Genomic DNA, 20020 nt, shown 5'->3' with positions numbered 1-20020 from the left:
TTATTAATTATTGTTTCTTACATAAATTCACGTTTGGTAAATATACATTCACGGCTGCTCGAGAGCTGGTCCTGTGGCCTGATGTCATCTAATATCTTGCGCTCGCTCTTCTTTTTTTATAATTATTTTTGAAAAATCACTAATCCGTTTTCCCTGACGGTCTCTCTCAGACCCTCCGCCCCTACCCTCGTTCCCCACCAACCTACCCTCGTCTAGTGTATTGAATTTCGTCTCCCACTTCAATACTTCTCTGATTCATATCTATTGAGAATTCCCACTGGAAGTAGAAGCGATAAACTCTGGGAAAGTGTTGTCTTACGTGAGTTTTAGTTAAACAGTTCTGTGGTAGTTTTGACAGTACCGAAAACGAACGGGAGAAGTCAAAACAGCTGATAAAAAACGTTGATTTGAAGTTGTCGAATCATAAATGATGGGAAAATATTAAACAGATAGATGATGTAAGAGTTCGGACGAGAATGCCTTTCTGGATTGAAGAAAAAATGTGAACATTTATATTTCGAATTATTGAAAAGTTTCGTGTTAAGCCGATAGACTTATAATGCTAACCATGGCCGTTGGCAGCATGCATGCCTTTCTTTCATATTATCGAAATATTTAAAACGAGGCGAAATTTTAAATGTCACTTAGTATTATTTTTTCGTGACCGTCAATAATCAGTAACTATTACACTCATAAAATTCTTTGACTAAATATCTCAAGGAGGAAGAATTTCGTGTTTTTTTTTAAGCATCAGAAATTGCTCTGGGAACGAACGTCTCTATAATTTCTCTAATTTCTCTGGTTCCTGGTTCCTAAGCGCTCACTCCACAAACACAGTTGCGCCCTGTTGCGGGCACATTACACTATTTATGAGGTGCAAAGCTTTATTCCCTTAATTGTTTACTTTACTCATTATTTTGTTTAACTTTACTTTATGTTACATCAGAATGTTTATTTTAATTCATCTCTATTATCTTTTTTTGCAACAAAATTAACCCCGAAAAATTACAGATAATTCTAAGTTAGATACAATCCAATATTTCTACTTTACTTTTAACCCAACTCCTTTTCATTTCTTATTCTTTATAACTGAGGCAGAGTCGTGTTACTTAGCTTTGACATCCATCACTTTCCAGGTTAAGAACATTCTTAATTTTGAGGGATATCCTTATATATTCTCCCAGTTTTCTGCTATGGGATATCAGTGTCCCTAAATTTATGTCCTGATCTGATTTTTGTACCGATTTACTCATGAATAAATGTTCGGTGGTGTCCTCCTCCTCCACTCTGCATACTCCACAGACCTCGTCCTTAAATTTTCCCGGAAGTTAGCCTTTAAGGCAGGGTTGCCGTTTTGAGGAATTTCGTCTATGAGTGTGGCTTTCTGGTGACATCTGGCAACCCTCCGTGGCTTTTCCGACCACAGGCCACGGCACTGAAGAAAAAAATTCTTCACTTTGCCTTTTTATGTTTTATTATGAAAATAAAGATATAAAACATATCCTGCTTATTTATACAAATGAAATTTATTGAAATCCTTTATTTTTCTTCGTCAAAAATACTTTATATTGAGCTAGTGACGTTTAGTTTTCTAACATCACGGGAAATAATTATACATCGGAAAATACGCATTCTAACCATTAAATCATAAATAAAGTAAACAAACAAGGTGAACTGCCTATGGTAACACTGCTTAAAGCCAATGTTGTGATGAAAAAACGGCATCACTGCTTTAAGTTCAACATATTCAGTTTGGCTTTCATTATGAAACACGCTTCCTTTGTTTCCAGCTCCCTTATGTACTTGTTTTCCTCGAAGTTATCTATGAATCTAAGCTTCTTCATTTCTTTCCTCTTTTCTCTCAAAGTCTCTTGGATATCTTGATTAATTATTATATTTATTTCTTTTTTCAGTGCTGCTTTGGGATATTCTCTTAGTCCATTCATTTCTATACTTTGGTGCATATGTTCACCTCGCTTTTTTTTCCAACATTGCCCATAGGGGGCTTTTAACTGATCTTCTACTAGTTCTTTTGTTAATCTTTTCTCCTCTGAGACGTGGTTATTTGACATTATTGTCTTCTTCTTCTTCAGCGTCCAGATCCTACTCTGGACCGCAGCTGGAACAGTAAGCTTCAGAAGGTGAAGGAAGCAAGATACCAACAACAGGAAATGAGACAGAGAGACTTTGAGCTTACTACCAAAAGAATCCAAACCAAGATCATCTATGAAGACGGCACTCACCTTCTTACGACAATGGAGGACAAAATACGCGCTTGGATGTTTGAGAAGAAGTAAGTTAATGAAAGTACCAGTCTCGCTCCCTTTTCTCAGTCTTGCTGTCCGACCTCACTAACTACTTCCTAGGGCGACTGTGGGGGGTTTCTCTCAGCTTCTTCCTTGGGTCTTGTACTTTTATCATTTACTCTCTGGATCTCTTTATCTTGTCTCCCAACCACTCCAACTCCCTCTTTTCACTGCTTGAGCGCTGAATGACTTGAAGCACCACAGTGCTTGGCTTTATAGTGGCTCAAATTCCATGATTTATTCATTCAAACATCTCGAATTAAGACTGGCGGTTTTAGCGGGGAAGGAGATTCTTGCCAAATTTTAACGTGTTTTTAGACTTTTCCCATAACATTGCAAGAGAGAAATACATTTCTGGCTTTGCTACATTTTTACTTCAGACATGAAACCGGCAAATTTCCTGATCTACCTGAAGAAGAAGAAGGTGGATCCTCGAGCATTGTGGGAATGGCGCGCCCAGACGACGATTCAGGAAGTGAGAAATCGGACAAAAAGGTTTGTGATGATTTCAATTTCACTGATTTTTTCGAGGCGCTACATTTCAGTCCAACGAGATGAGTTGCGATTTTGTGTTGCCGTCAATTTTGGAAAAGTTGAACTCGTTACTTGTCTGTCTAGTTAAAGATAGAAGGGTCAGTTTTACATTTTCTCCTTTTATCAAATCACAACAAGAGCCTCAGTAAGACTGTGATCATTTCATCCAAATTGCGGCAGAATGACTCTTACAACGGAGGATAGTATCCGTTTGACCAGAAATACATAAATGTATGTATTTCTGGCTAGAATAAAGCCTCTTGTTTACTTTACCATGATATGAATCTCTCGTATTTAATGAAATGCGCTTTTGTATACCATACTGTCCATATGCCACGTTTGGTATGGTTAGTTTTGTCTGTAAATTGCTGAAGATAAAAAGTGGTGAATTATGGAACGCTACTCATCTAAGATATTCAATAATATTTCTAGCTGTTCAAAGATGGTCAGTATTTCATTTCACTGGAGTATCATAACCATCAACAATACTACGATCAATATGAATAAATAACCTTTTCTCTTTTAATTTTTCATGCTATTAGAGCCAAATCACATCAGTAATTCCAACTGAGAATGCAGTAGAGGTAGAAATGTAAAGTCTGTCTCACACTAATAGATAAGATATGTTTCAAGTAGGGCATATTCTTGTATTGTTTCTTGTCTTTGTTGAACGTGTGGCGATGTGTATGTATAACGAGTCTAATAATGTCATTAGTTGCATGATAATTATTTTGATAATGAGTAGAGCTTTCTGAAGATATAAATATTTTTATAACAGATAAGATTCCTCACTGATTTCCATTATGATTTCCCTGTACTATGTCTGAAAACACACGACTCTTCCTCATATTCTCACGTTTCCCGGCAATTGTTTGGCTGAGAGATGAAATCGTCATTTGTGGTCAATTCTCCAGACATTCGTTTCACCAAACACGCTTGGAAACCTTTTGACGTAGGATTAAGAACCTAATGATATTTCCCTTTAAATGATATTACCCTTTATTTCTCATGTAATAGGATGACGGAGATACATCATTTGATGAAGTAAGACACTTGTATATGTTGTGACTAAATATTCAACTGAGGCAACTGAAACAGCCTTAGGCCTATGCCAAACAGCCGTCTAAAAGAAAACATGAATGTGACGAATGTATGCTATATAGTGTGTACGAATGCGAGCGTGTTTTTTTTCGTGTGGTTTCGTATACAAGAGCAGTTATTCCATAAGCCTTCGTTGTCTTTTCATGTTTATTTAGTTATTAATGTATTTGTTTCTGCTATTGCTTGTATATGCTGGTTATAGATATACTGGAGTCTCAAAGCGTTTTTGCAAATGAGCTGGAGCTCCCCCACCACCCGAAAGAGAGATGTTAGCCAACGGAATTAAGCGAACACATCTCGAAACTTCTGTTCTTCGTAAACGACCGCCTAGGAAGAAGGACGCGGGTGAATTTGATTGAAGAGACGTTCAGACAGAAAACAAAGCATGACTTGTCCTGTTGAATCAAAGCCCCTTCAAAGACTGACGTACCTTTTTGACTGATTTGATTTTATTACTTTTCTTTGGAGAAATACAGATAAATTTAGTAGTTGCCTACTGTTTGTGCTTGTCCATGATAAACACGAATAACATTGTGATGTAGTTGGTAATTTTTAGTGAAACCGCATGAAAATCGTTCTCATTAGATTTTGTAGTTAGTAGTTCTCAACCTTTTCACTACCGAGGACCCTTCTCATCTAAATGGGTTTTCTTCCCCCCCTTCCCCCCACCCCCCAGGATATTGAAAGGTCTGTCAGCTTAACATGATGACTTTATTAATCTAAAAGCGAAACCGTGTTATTATATTTATTAAAAAAAGGAAGATGCATGTAAGTGCATATTTATGAAAAATAAGAAAACCAATAAATGGAAATAAGAGAAGAAATACATAACAGGGAAAAAATTATTTCTTATTGACTCCCTTAATGAGCTCGTGGCCCCATGGGGACCCCAGGTTGAGAACCACTGATGTAGTATATTCATTTATTTGTTTATTTGTGTTGAAATGTTTTCTTCACATATATATATATATATATATATATATATATATATATATATATATATATATATATGCGCGTGTGTATGAGTTCATGTTTACCTCTGCCCAATTAATGTTTATGCACGAAAATCTAAAGTCGGTGTTCATGCAAGCATAATGTCACTTCATGATACAGAAGTGCGCATTTGCATGCTCATTTCTGTATGAACAGATGCTCAAATGAATAAATTATTTATACATATATACGTATTTATGTATATGTTGTAGGTTGTACTACTATTTTCTCATTTCCATATTCTATAGCCGGAAATAAGTGACGGGAATATTTCACAGTTTCACCATACCTAAGAAATATCAACGATAAAATAGTTTTTTTGGGAAATAAAGCACACACTCACACACACATATATGTATATAATGATAAATAAATAAGTAAATATATATATATATATATATATATATATATATATAATAAATATATATATATATATATATATGTGTGTGTGTGTAATGATTTTCGGCCCAATGTCTAATGAGTAGTCTGAATCATTTGCTGTTTTGCATGGCTTGTTTCAGGGCGGGTTATCTAGCTCATAATAATAGTGCTAAATGTTACGCTTCTCTTCATATGATTATTGTATATAGATAAACCAAAGGAAGCTAAGGTAAGACAATGAGGAGTATCACAGGCGTGAGCGCTACGTTTAACAGGAAGTGGAATTCTGTGATAACTTTATTGGTGGCATTTTTGTTTCTGGTCAACGGGAAGAGAGGAATCATACCTCGATAAAATGGTTCACTCAGATAATTCATTAAAAAATATGCGATAGTTCAGTAGTCGTCTATAAATTCACTTTTATATTTGAAAAGTCTAAATTTTTTATACTTAAAACATTATGATGTAAACGGATTCATTTTGGCTCTTTAAGCCTAGATGATGCTCAGCGCAAGTGTGCAGTCTATTAATAGAGCAAACCGCTGAAGCCAGATTGCTGTTGATGTATGCGTTTGTTATATCCTTACGAGAATGATCTAGTTATTTAATTAACCGGTTGCCCTTAGGAACTCCATCACGGGCTTACCATAATATTGTTTCCTTTTTAGATATCACATTTCTTTAATGAATGAATAAGGAATTTCTACAGCTTTTGTATTGCTAAAGATTCTTCTTACAACGAACACAGTCTAATCTTCCTTGCCGTATTCTGTGTTCTTCTCAACTGATAGACTGAGAAGGAGAGAGCCAGAGAGAAGGATAAACAAAAGAAGAAGAAAGAAGAAGAAGAGAGGTCTGTCGTCATCAAGCCGTCTGTCTTTGCCGCTGACATTCGCGCCTCTTGTGAAAAATATACGGGTGAGTTTCCTTACGCTGCTGCACCGTTGCGCATCTCTCCTCTTCTTTGGGCAAAGGTCACACGTTGTCTCGGTTTTTCTGGTTCTCGGGTGTTCCATATATGTGTTTGTACAACTGTCTCATCTTTTTCCATCAGGAACAAAACAATTCTTTTTTGGAAACGTATCTTTATTAATGGGGTTTACTCCAGGAGTTCTGTTGTGCCAGTTCTGTATCCACGATCAGAATGGATACAAAATTAGGAAAATAGTAATTAGCCTTAAAACTTTTTTTTTCAGAGAGAACTTATTCTTTAGGTTAACAGTTCCTTATTCAACTATTTATTTCCAATGCAACACCTGAGCATATGTATTACAAGAAAATATCATTAAGAACTATTCAGAGCCTTTCAGAAGATTTTGGATGAAAACCTGACTCAATGAACAACTTTTCCTCCCACCAACCACCTTCCCTCGGACGACCGTCCCGCCCCAAGACGTCTGGTCCGTGAGGGACATCGAGAAGAACCCTAAGGAGCGACCCGAGGAGGACATGATCGAGGTCGAGCAGAGGACGAGGGTGGAGATTGAGATCAGGAGGCAGGTCGATTACCTCATGAGGCAAGAACTGCAGAAACTGAAAGAGGTGGGTTGTGCCGTAAATGGAGTCGATTGTCTCTTCTGTAGTACCAAGACCTTTCACGGGGAAGATCTCGCTCTCCGTCTTTTCACTTATCTCAGATTCTTAGGTTAGGTTTGCATTTTATATCACGTTTTGTTCGTGAAAGTCTATACAATACACATTGGGTAAGTTATGTATATATATGATAAAAGGAGCCCATAAATACAGCCATAGATTATAGCGTAATATTTACGCTATAGTTTCTACCATTTTGGTGTTTTTATCGGCCCCTTTTAGTAGATGGAATTCTGTTTTGACAGATAATATTATTTATGTATATATATCATAATTTACCAATATTAAGGTTTAATATAAGTATTATATATATATTATTAAAAATCACGATTATTTATAAACACTTACTTTGCGTATAATATTCATTTTCAGTGTCAGGTTAATAATAAGCTAAGTAGATTCGTTGAAATCAGCCAATTTCTATAGACACTGAATTAAAAAATAATCATCAGGGAATAATATAGAATGGACAGTTTTTTTTTTCTTGCCTTTTGCTTATCACTTTTAACAGGTTTCTCGCCTCCACCCTCTCCTAACAATTATATCACAGTGCAACTGCGAGGTTTCCTTCCCGTTACACCTTTCAAATCCACCTAATTTCAATTTAGTTTCCAGCGCTGAATGACCTCACAGGTCCCAATGCTTGGTTCCTGGTCTAAACTCAATATTCCATTCCATTCCTATCACTGGCTATCACTTAACCGCCAAGAAATTAGTAATAAAAGTTCCACTTTCATACCAAACTGCTGTCTCAAGTTTGAAAATGTCGTCTGGCTATACGCAGGATGTTGACGGCGAGAAGAGGGGAGCGAAGAAGAAGAAGAGGATGAAAAAAGGCGGGAAAAAGGGCAAGAAGAGGAAGGAGAAAGACTTGACGCCCGACAGAACGACCGAATCTCTGTTTGAGGAAATGGTGCTGAATGGTAAGGATGAACACATGGTATTCAACACCTTTGTTTTCTTTATGTTTTTGTTCTATATTAATATAAAGCCAGCTCTCTAGAGTACGTACAAGGTCTAAAGTACGTACACACAAACGCCGTTGTCGGATTATTGTGGATTAATCTACGGCAGTAAGAACATGGTTTCATTTATTTATTGAATTTTATGAGCACTTATTAAGATATTAGTGAAGATGTGTAGCGGTCCAGCGGACTGAGAAAGAAGCGAATGTTCCATTTTCGGGCTTGGGCAAGATTTATCATTACAAGGATGACCTTATTCATGCGCAAGTTTCGTGCCGCCTGCGCAATTAAACCACATAAGCCCGTGAGAGTAAAAGCACTCGTTCCCCTCAACAGGTATAATAAAGAAGGTTCCAGAAATCCGGCTGAGAGACTTGCACGGCGACATCAACCTCATCGGGTCAGACATCGTCGCTAAAACGAACTACGCGCAGCCGGCGTTCGGCGACATCAAGAACATCCTGACGGAGTATGTCGTCCTCCCGATGGGTACGGTTGCCCTTGGCCATTCTTTCCTGTCTTTCTTTCTCTCTTTTATTTACCATCACAGTGTTGTGATTTTGAATCCTTGCACGTTGATATCAACAGGAATTAACAAAGTTATTTCCAGATGCTAGGTCAACGTTCCATATTGCCTAGTGAACTATTGTCCCCTGTGTTAATGCTACGACTGTTTTTCATCAGTATCATGAGTATATATATATATATATATATATATATATATATATATATATATATATATATATATATAAGTTAGATGAAATCTATTCACATGGAACAAACACAAACATAGAACCAATTGAATAAATTCAACTATATATATATATATATATATATAGATATATATATATATAACAAAATAAATAATATACTATATATATATATATATATAATATATATATATATATATATATATATACCATATATATGTGTGTGTATATATTATATGTGTGTGCGTATTTGCACACAAGCGTGTCTCATGTAAGTCTGATCATTGTACATGGTGAATTAAGTATTGAAACTTCATATTCTGAAAAGAAAAATAGTAATTGGAGCTTGAACTACTTACTTCTCATTTACTGACTATAATATCTATGTTTCTTTCCCACACTCGCCGATTCAATGACAAGGCCAAGGCTCTCCATTCATTCATACTTTGTCATTGCTCAGCCGTTCTCATCATAGTACCACAAACAGGAATTGACTTGGTTCACGAGAAGGCCCAGCTGGTGAAGAGCGTGTTGCTGTGTGGGCCGAGGGGCTGCGGGAAGACCACGCTGGTGCAGGCGCTCGCTCACGAGTCCGGCGCCATCCTCATGGACCTCACGGCCACCAACATCGTCGGGCGGTACCCCGGGAAGGCGGGACTCAACATGCTCACTCATCTAATCATGAAGGTACAGATCTTTGAGCATTCGGGCGTTTATTATTGACGTGTATGCCAGGATTAAAATAGAGCACAGGGTATAGTTCGCCCCTGACCAAGATAAGGACATTTTCGCGCAAGTCATCGTCTGGCTGTTTTAAGTAAAGAATAAGATAAAGAAAAGTCGATTAACACCGGTAGGCCTACTGCATTAGCCAAATGACAATAAAAAGACACTTGGAGAATTATTCATATCCTTAAGCTCAGCACTACCTTGAGATTAACGGGGACCTTCTTCGTCTAAGATCGTGAATGAGAAAGAGGGAATGCGTGTAGACATTTGCCATAGCATAGCTACCGTTCATTTCCTTGTCTTCTCCTGTGGTACTATTCTATATACCTTGGTACTAAGCTTCCAAGCATCCAGCAACGTCTCAAAGATGCGCAGTAATACCGGGACGCACTAACCCTTCACTATTAATACTGGTCTAAGCAATGATAAATACTCATCGATATATAATTGATTGACTGATCCATTTTTGATAAATTCATATTTGCTGCTCTGCTGAGCTGGCTAAATTCACCTTCCAATTTCCTGCAGAATTCTAAACCTGAACGATTCAACAGTATTAATAAAATTTGTCCTGTCTTCTAGTTCTTTTATTATTTCACTTTATTCATTTGTTATTTACTGTCTTCGTAATACAGGTGGGGCGTCTGTTGCAACCCACTATTGTGATGATCGATGCCGCCGATAAAATGTTTCTAAAAAAGGTTGGTAACCATTCATTAAGTATACTTTTTTCTGAACTATGATATCTTTTTAGTGCAGGTTAAAGAAACTTGTGTATTTTGTGATTAAAATAGTGACATTTGCTTAACATCTTTTTTTTTTATCAACACATTCATTCAGAAGCAGTATTTTCATTGCCCCACATATATGAGTATACAGGCTCATTGAAAGCTGTACTAAATATCGAATAAAGACCTGTAATGCTGTAGAAGGAAGAAACAACGAAAGAAAACCGAAGGAGAAAAACGATAAAGCAGATTCTAAGGATAATCTTTAATCTTCAAGCTATAGCTGACTTCAGTTGCCTCTGAAATATTTGTCCATTGGACTAGACTACATTTAGCTCTTAGTCTTGCACGACGTCACGAGTAGTGTCATTTTTTTTCCCGCCAAATTTATCACCACGTGGCAATAATATTATATTATATGGTGGTGGCACAAATGAAGCCATACAATTATTTTCGTTAAGGCCATGTCACGCGAACATGCGTGACTTAAATTTTGCAACTAATCTTGGGTATGTGTTAGAACAGAGGTGGCCAAACTGTCGATCGCGGCCACTTGTTTGGTCGATCGCCGTTCTCCCTCAATCCTATATAAACAAACAAAAACACAAGCATATATATATATATATATATATATATATATATATAATATATATATATATATATATATATAATATATATATATATTGTGGACAAAGTGCCAGGTATCTGGTTACTACACTTACCACTCATTAATTGTTACCGCACAACAGCCAGACACCTGAACATTCATCACAGGTACTAAACGACTGAATACTCTAAAGGCAACAGTGATCCCTTAAACAACTTACCAGTATTGCAGAAAATCAGACTAAGTCCATCAAAACAAGGTGTGAGGTAATCTTATGTAATTAAATTAATTAAAGGGCACTACTCCATCAACAACTTTAAAAGTCTTTTAAGTATTTCCCTGATTTCAGAAGTCTAAGTACTTCCCTGGTTCTAACTCACTTCAAGTAAATTGAAGGAAAACAGCTCAATTACCACTCTATGTTTCTACCTAAGCAAATCATATTTATATACTGGTATAAAAGGAAACACTTATAAAAATTTTAAATATAAAAATTTATTATCATACTCAAAATTATAAGTGGAATTCACAATATCGGGGAAAATTACTGTTACTTGAAAACAAAGCAAAGTTTAATTAATTCTTGAATTAATTAAGTAAAATTAAATCAAAATTAATTTATCACAAAATTCAAGAAAATTAATTCAATTGAAATCCAGAAGTGTTAGGCAACACTTAAAATTTGGAAATTAATTCAAAAGTACTAAACAATAATAAAACTTGAAAACAATTCTAAGTGAATGCAAATTAATTCACAAGTGTTAAATTCAATTAAATGTGCAATGATTAAGTAATGAAAATAACTAAGTTAATTAAATTGTGAATGCAAATGAAAACACAAGAAAAATGCGGAAAATACCAAAATTATAGAAAGTATTAATCACACAGAATATGAATAAAAACACACTTCAATAAGAAAATGGATAAATGCAAAAGAAACCACTTCAAATGAAAGAAACACAAAACAAAAAAATTTGCAATGTGTAAAAATTGAAATTGTTCTTCAAACCACTGTAAATATTAGTTCTGTAAACCCTTGTAACTATTAGTTGCAACTAATAAACTCAAATTAACATGTTACCTTGGTACCAATTTCTTTCTGCTGCAGCTTGTTTCACAATTTCACCATATTTCAAAAATAAAAACGCACCGTTACACACTTGTACAATGTTTGTTCAGATTCCACAAAAAACACTAAATAATACTGAATAAACTCTAAGAAATATAAAATCTGAAATTTAGATGAGTGACCAACAATTATGTACACTAAATTCTTTACGTTAATATTAAATCAAAAGTGGCGTGCAGGAGAGAGAGAGAGAGAGTAGAGATATGTCTGAACACTATGAGGATTTAAGTGAATGAAGCTCTCTTCCTTACGGAAACTGGATAGTGGATCTGGCACAAAACGTTTTGGGCATGCGAAAAAAGACGCAATCTTTCAAGAAGCTTCTAATATGACATAACTTTACAGAAAGATCATGAAATCTGCAGGTGGTTTCAGCAAAGATGTACGCGTATGAAACCAGTATGCTCAACAAAGACACGTACTCAACGAAACAGACTCCTCGAGCAAGTATGATTGCCATGTTTTGAAAACAACATGGAGACTGCTAGCTCCCTTAATTAATCTAGAGGCGATGAAAAGTAACCAAAACAATCTCTGTCTTGGAATGGACAAAGTTAATTTCTCTCTCTTTTCATTCTACGTTATATATTCTTTTACATTATGTTATGCGAAATCTGAACACACATTTTAAGACATCCTATAACCCTAAGTTAGCTAAGGAATCTGAAAAATGTTGCAAAACTCTATATATAACATTTTATACAGTCAAAGAGGGGATATATGCATTTTGAAAGTAGCAACACATAATATATATATATATATATATATATATATATATATATATAGATATATATATATATATATATATATATATATATATATATATATATATATATATATATATATATATACATACATAAGTTAGGAAATTGTTCTCATGTTTTATCGTACTATGGCGCTATTTGAAAAAAAAATTCCCACGCAATATATGATTATGTAGTATGGTAGATCATAAAAGAGTTTCAGTCTTTAGAGTAAATCAATAACCTCGTCGTTGCGACGCCAGTAAGAACTAACAAACCGATCAATCCAAAAGTCTGGCCACCCCTAGCCGTGTTAGAATGTTTAACCTCTAGGAGCAAAGGGGCGCCAGAAAAACGATTTCTTGACCCCTTCCGATAGTTACCCTATCGAAAAGGTTCGGCACCATTGTCTATGGCGGGAAACACGTAGACTCACAACTTCTTCTCTTTAAGTGCTGGAACAGTAGCCTATACAGTTTTCCCAGAGAGTGTGATGCCCTTTTAAATAATGTTTCCAAATTTCCAGGTACCAAAGACTGACAAGTCTGACCCAAGGCGGCTAAAGAAGGAGATGCCCAAGATGCTGAAGAACATCCTGCCGGAGGACAAAATCATCTTTATAGGCATCTCGAATGCCCCTTGGAACTGCGACGTGAAGGTAAGAGCAAAGAGGTCAAAGTTAAGAGCAATTTTGGATTGTAATCGATTTGCTTAAGGTTATTTGCTGATTTATAAACATTCTTATTGGTAAACACATTCGCTAAAATAAACATTGCTTTTCCATGATTTTATTTCTTGTGCAGTCTATTGCTTCTGTGTACCAAAAAATCCTCATGATCCAACGTCCAACCTATGGCGCACGCGCAGATCTGTGGCGTCATCTGATCACTAAGAAGGGAGGCAAGGTATGCTCAAGTAAAAAGACTCAGTCCATGCACATACATGTATTCTCTCTCTCTCTAAAATCCAATTATTTCAGCAAGTTACCCCATTTTTATAGATATTTTCCATTTTAAAGAAAATGTTATTTTTCCTTTATGAATTTACCATTTTTATCTTTAATAAATTATAGACGTATTTTCAGTTTCTACGAAATTATAAAATTTTTTAGTATTTCTCACAAGTCTCCTATTTTCCACGCAAATTCCCAGTGAAAAAATAAAAATATCCCTAGCTCTCAACTCTCCTGATTTTCATCATAAAGTTTCCAATTTTGCATAGAAATTGTAATTTTGGATAAACTATTTTTCGTGTCTTTTAGATTCTAAAACATTTCCACGTCCCCACAGCATTTTTTCCAGTTTTAATAACAACCGCATGTGTTCCCTGAAAATATAGTCATTTGCCGAAATAAATTTGGCAATTTGAAAATAAAGAAAATCTGCTCATTTCTCACGGCAGCTGACGTATCGCCTGGACCTGGGTGGACTGGCTCGCATCAGCGATGGGTACACAACCGGCCACATCTGCAGCGTCGTCAGTCAGGTTATCTTTCAAATAAACTGGTTGCAGTTGATCACTTTTTAGCTCTTAAAAATGCTCTTGGTCCCTGTCTTCCAGAAAAGAAGTTTCTCTCTGTAGATGTCTAAAGTGTACATTAATTTTTTTTAGTAAAACTACCATTATTAGCATTACAGTTCTGCAATTATTGTATCTTTCTCGTTAAACCAATTCTGCTTCGGACTTTGACCTTGAAGAATCTCTGAGCATAAACACCAAAATTGGGAACACAAGATAATATGATGGGGGAACGACAGGTTGAAAGCCACGTGTCATATAAACTACTTAATGGATTGCTGTCAAACTGTATATATGTTACAGGTAGATAGTGAAAGGCACTTAGGGACATTTGATCCCCCAGGGGCTAGTACTAAACACAGCGAAATAACTTTCATCCCCCAGGGGGTTGTACTAAACACGGCGAAACAGTGTAAGTGAGTCACTGTTTCTTTGTGTTTAGTACTAAGTAGATTCGCAGCAACCGTGCATTTGATGTCTAGGCCCGTCCCTTACGACGCTCCTGATTGGTTGTTGATAAGCCAATGATAGGGCTGGAAACTCTCAGTCTCTCTCGAGAGCTCACATAGGCAGGATGTATGTTCCATCACTCCTGAGGGATACGTCTTCCAAATGTATACCTGAGGAGAAGTGGAACTTACATACTGCCCATGTTAACTCTCGAGAGAGACTGAGAGTTTCCAGCCCTGTGATTACCTTAACAACAGCCAATCAGGAGCGTCGTAAGGGACGGGCCTAGACATCAAATGCACGGTTGACGTGAATCTACTATAGTCCCTGGGGGGATCAAATGTCCCTAAGTGCATTTGTCTATCTGTCTGGAATTTCATGCAGTTCGCGAAATGCTTGGTTTCGCTATCTGCCCGTATCATATATAATCAGGATGAGTTGAAATTTATCTGGGCAGGATTTATCCGGGTGCCTAATTACTGTTATGATCACATAGGACTACAGAAAATGAAATTGTATGGCTACCACCGACACTTAGGCTGGTTAGTGGTGCTTGCTGCCCAAAGCATAAGCTGCTCTGGTTTCACTGAATATTTATTTGCGTTTGAGAGGTGGCATTGTAAGGGGATCATGTAGAGCACTCCCCCGGTTAAGCCAATACCAGAACACACAGAAATGAGGAATACCTTCCGGGTAATGCTCATCATTTCAGTTTCTATTTTTCTCTTTTACCTTCTCTGGCTCCAGTTTGCCCCAGCGGCATTCACCTTTTCTTTACTTGGCACAGGTGGTTACAGAACAGCGCTTGACCAAACAGGACAAGGCTCCTCTGACGGCTGCAGAATTTGTTGTACCTTTGAGCAAAATAGAGCCAATTTACAAGTGAGTCTTCCACAGGAAAAATTATGGTTTGATTGTTTACTCTAGTAACCCAGGAAAATTGTGTATTGGTTAATCTAACGCTTGTATTACATTTGCTCAGTTGTAAAGAGAAAAAGATACTGTCATTAATTTTTCTGTAAGAATTGCGATTTCATTCCTTTGATGGACGGAGTCGTCACGGTAAAATGATAGATTTAAAGTAGATTAGGTAGACGCTTTCTTGAAGTCGCGATTAATTATTGCTATTCGTGGTTAAAACGAGCGTGGGACATTTTGTTAAAACTGGGGATTACAAGCCGTTGGCAAACGCACACCATCATGTTTGTTGCAAATTTCAGGGAGGAAGAAGAAGCGTTCGTCGGTTGGTTTCAGAAGACGCCCATCATGAAGAAGAAAGCCAAACTGATCGAAGAAGAGCTGGAGGCTCAGGGCCTGAAAGGAAAACAGGCTAAGAAAAACGAGGCTGCCGAAAACTCCAAGGGAAAGAAAGGAAAGAAGAAGAAGAAATAACGAGGCTTGTTCTTAAGGAAGATCAGTCAGTAATGCCTTCCAATTACAGGAATCAACGTAATGTACTCATTATGGTTAAGAGTGTTTGTTTGAATTGTTTTTGAATATGACGAAAATTAAACTTTTGAACCTACAGGACTTCACTTATGACCTTACTCAGTAGTATTCCGTTTCTTGCTTTGTGGAAAGACTCAGGTGGAAAGTAGGTTACTGTCTTTATGAAGGTATTTTGTCGAGACAAGTGGAATTTCTTCAGAAACAATTTTTTATAGTAAATCAAATAAAGAAAGGAGCAGATATTTTGCGAGAGAAATCCAACTTTGATTTTGATTTTATCCTTATTTTTTGTAAACATTGTCCAAGATAGTCAATCAGATGGTATTTGGCTGCTAAATGATGTTTTTCTCTCAAACATTTTTTAAAGTCAGCGATGAATAAGAGGACTGAATGATTTATATAACTACGTTATAGCTTTCTATTGGTGCAGAAAAATCAGAGAATGACCTTTCATTCTATTTTAACCTGAAATCCGTTAAGTCATATGGTAAATTATATAATATACATCATATGATTATTATAAGAACTACTGAATATTGAAAGTAACCTAGGTTATCAACAGTTAACGTCCGTGCTGCTTTAGGACTGCAGCAAGAGCGCTCGCTTTTAAGTAGCTACTTATCTCTACCAAAAGGCCCGGCTCTCAGCAGATCAACTTTTTAGCATTTCAAGATTAGTACCTATATCAGGCCCGTACCCCGAGTTTTTGTGGGGGTGGGTGGTCGTTTTTCCCTAAACTGGACCTTTTCTTCTATAAATGTCATTGCATATATAGGTATATACAAGATGAAATACTTGAAAATTGTATTTCAGTTATATTAAGAAGAAAAATCGGGTTTGCGGTGTTATTCAAAGTACTGAGTTTGGTTAACAGAATTTTACTTAAAATCACTAACAAATATGGTAGCCTATATCATATTCCTATTATCACTTTTGTATTTCCTATTACTAAAGAATGATGTTAATGTTTAATAACAACATATATATATATATATATATATATATATATATATATATATATATATATAAAAGACTTCCCAAAACAACAAAAGACTGTTTTTTATTGCTTTGTAAGTATAGTTCAATGAAAAGAACAGTCCAGAAACTTTTGGGGAGGGGGGTCCATGACACACCCCCCACCTCGGTACAGGCCTGCATGAGCTCACAGTGGCGTGGTCGGTATGGTGTTGGCGTGCCACCTGGCTGGCCGCAAGTTCGATTCTTGGGCATTCGACTGAGGGGTGAGAGATGTGTATTGCTGGTGATAGACGTTCACTCTCGACGTGGTTCGGAAGTCACGTAAATTCGTTGGTCCCGTTGCTGAATAACCACTGGTTCCATGCAACGTAAAAACACCATTAAACAAACAAATGAGATCATATCAGATATATGCAAGTGTAACCCGTTCTGTGACCTTCATCTTTAACTTTCCAGTGGTCAAACATGGCAACTCATCTCTAATCAATAATGTAGATTTATGAGTATGAAGAGGACACCATTGGTATACAGCCGGTTATGAAGCTAAATATTAACCGTTGGAATTCAGGGACCTTCACCTTTGGCTGATTCCTCTCAAAACTGGTTTATCTCAAGAAGAGTTACCAGATGAATATTTTCTCCATGTTTCAGCGCAAACCCTTTCCTTAGTTTTCATATAATATTGGTGACTGACTTTTGACTTTTCCATTAGATAAGTCAATTCGGGAAAAGTTAAGCAACTTAGAAAGTCATCTCATGTATTGTTTCACTAGATTAATTCAAAATCTGTGCAGCAGTTCCCACGTAATCCTGGATGGAGCCTTTGTCCCCTTTTTTATTCTATATTTTTCTAAATCATCACGACGTTTATCATTCCTCAATAAAAATTTTCAGTAGTTTCTATCATCCATCATTTTTACGTAATACTACTGACAGGTCATTGACCTCTTGACATGTTTTCCAAAACCTGATTACCTCTCGAAGGTCACGTGGTAAATGATTTTTATTCATTTCATCAAAATCCGTTCATTAGTTTTCCCTTAATTCTTCTGGTAGACAGGCGGAAAGAAAGGAAAAAAATATATAGCTTCTTTGTTGGAAAGTATGCTTTTATATCCGTTTTTAGTATATCAAAAGTTTGCCTTGCGTAATTAATTGTCCCTCTTGCTCTAGACAAAAATTTTAGGAGGCATAGCTCTGTCATAAATAAAATCTGCACTTTTCTTCATGGTTACAGAATACACAAACGACTCAGCGGGCTCCGTGGTTGGTATGGTATTAGCATCCCACCTCGGTAGTCGCGGGTTCTATTCTCGGCCATTCCATTGAGGAGTGAGAGATGTGTATTTCTGGTGATAGAAGTTCACTCTCGACGTGGTCGGGAAGTACGTAAAGCGTTGGTCCCGTTGCTGAATAACCACTGGTTCCATGCAACGTAAAATCACCATACAAACAAACAAACGTTAGGAAAGTGGCATTAAAGACAGTCCAGTATGAGGTATGCTGCATGAAGTGAATTTATATTCCGTCCAAATGGAGTGAATGATGTATTACTCTGCACTTACAAGCTAGGACGAGAAGCACATTGAAAATCTTGATATCGCAGTAGATTTTGATGGCATGACATACAGCCTAGTCTTATGGCCACCATAGCTGAAATTTCACGTGCTACTTTCAACGTAGATGCTTTCCAAATCTGTGATCCCTTTCCACAAGTGTTCAGCAACACATGGAAAACTCTTTGACCTTCAGAAAACGTATGAAGATGACAAATGCAGCAATGGCATCAAATCCATATACTGCATAACTACATAAGGCTAAGTTTGCTACTTCCGTAGGTGGTAACGGTTCAGCTACCGTGCTCAGCCAAGACGGTGGTCTTGGCTCAGCTCATTCAGGGTGCAATTATAATCATTACTTTTTTTATTCTCTTGTATGAATTCGTTACGTTGTTGATGAAGTTAAATCATGCTACGGGTAATGCATAGATTTCCCCCACCTGATTTTGCTTAATTTTGGTGGTTTGGTAGCACACTCGCTTGGTTTTGATCACATTCACTCACGATCTTGTATGTAGGCCTATCATATCCCGTGGGTAAAATAAACATGGTTTATTATTTGCCCCCAAACGTTTAGTTTGCTTTATTTTACCACATCCCTGTAGTAGAGCAGACATATCTTCACAGGTTCCAGAAATAGCAACAACTGTCTCTTGATTATATATCATTGTTGTAGTCGGGTGTCTTTTCCCCATTCTCAATGTCGCTTTAATGGCGCTTTCATGTCCCAATCTTACTTGAAATTATCTAAACAGGAAGGAATCAACCATCTCTTTTTAAAATAAAAGTGATTTATTCAGATATCTGAAAAAAAATCCGGAGACAATTTTTTGGGTCGTGAAAAATATCCATCTAGCTGTTCGTTCTACACGCCACGCCTCCGCAGTATTACCGCACGGAATCTTGTACTCGACAAAGTAAACATGAAGTCTCCAATATTTGAATGTACTGGCGATTTCTGGAATACTATAAACTAAATTCTAATAAATAGGTTTAGTTCATTGTTAGAAATATAAATTTAAGTTTATGTTACGTCAAATAAGTCAGTGATTCAAATCCGACTGCTGTATTTTGTTGAATTGTTCCTATATTTTTTCCATTTTTGCCGTTACTAAATTACCATGATAGGACCCGGGCTTGCATGTAGTGTTAAATGCTTTAGTGATATCGGTATACCGGTTCTAAATTGTTGTCTGTGTAGATGAAACCTCAGTTAAAGGAATGGAGTGGAAAATTTGTTACTTCAGTGTTAGAGACACAACATCTGCTCTGTTTCTGCATATTTGTTATTGCTGTATTCTTGTGTTTACATTTAGTTGGCAGTAACTAACAAATGGCTTGTTAGCAACTTACGAACGAAGCCCAGTGATCCGAAAGTGTCGAGCCACGTGAGTACGGGAAATATTTTGTAGTTGTTATGCCCTATAGGCTAGTAGTAGCTACTTCTACCACTCGCAAATCTAGAATTGCGAACTGTCAGGGTTTTTGCCGAATCATAACCGATTGCATAACTATAACAACTAAGGGTAAAATACCGAATGGTCGAC

General features: G+C 36.7%; 1 protein-coding gene across 1 annotated transcript in view; it reads left to right on the top strand.

Annotated features, from left to right (window-relative positions):
* LOC135220313 (IQ and AAA domain-containing protein 1-like) overlaps positions 1 to 16169 on the top strand; it is an 18276-nt gene extending 2107 nt beyond the window's left edge. The window contains exons 4-16 of the mRNA XM_064257556.1: positions 2094 to 2293; positions 2687 to 2801; positions 6107 to 6233; positions 6709 to 6857; positions 7693 to 7831; positions 8210 to 8362; positions 9071 to 9270; positions 9948 to 10013; positions 13046 to 13177; positions 13323 to 13424; positions 13921 to 14004; positions 15275 to 15369; positions 15708 to 16169. Coding sequence (XP_064113626.1) covers positions 2094 to 2293; positions 2687 to 2801; positions 6107 to 6233; positions 6709 to 6857; positions 7693 to 7831; positions 8210 to 8362; positions 9071 to 9270; positions 9948 to 10013; positions 13046 to 13177; positions 13323 to 13424; positions 13921 to 14004; positions 15275 to 15369; positions 15708 to 15879 — 1734 coding nt within the window. The 3' untranslated portion in view covers positions 15880 to 16169. The remainder of the gene's footprint in view (positions 1 to 2093; positions 2294 to 2686; positions 2802 to 6106; positions 6234 to 6708; positions 6858 to 7692; positions 7832 to 8209; positions 8363 to 9070; positions 9271 to 9947; positions 10014 to 13045; positions 13178 to 13322; positions 13425 to 13920; positions 14005 to 15274; positions 15370 to 15707) is intronic.
* Positions 16170 to 20020: the final 3851 nt, after the last annotated feature.

This window comes from Macrobrachium nipponense, chromosome 1 (assembly GCF_015104395.2).
Source record: "Macrobrachium nipponense isolate FS-2020 chromosome 1, ASM1510439v2, whole genome shotgun sequence".
Classification (NCBI taxonomy): domain Eukaryota; kingdom Metazoa; phylum Arthropoda; class Malacostraca; order Decapoda; family Palaemonidae; genus Macrobrachium; species Macrobrachium nipponense.
The sequence above is the reverse complement of the archived record's forward strand: the minus strand, read 5'-3'. Positions and strand labels throughout refer to the sequence as shown.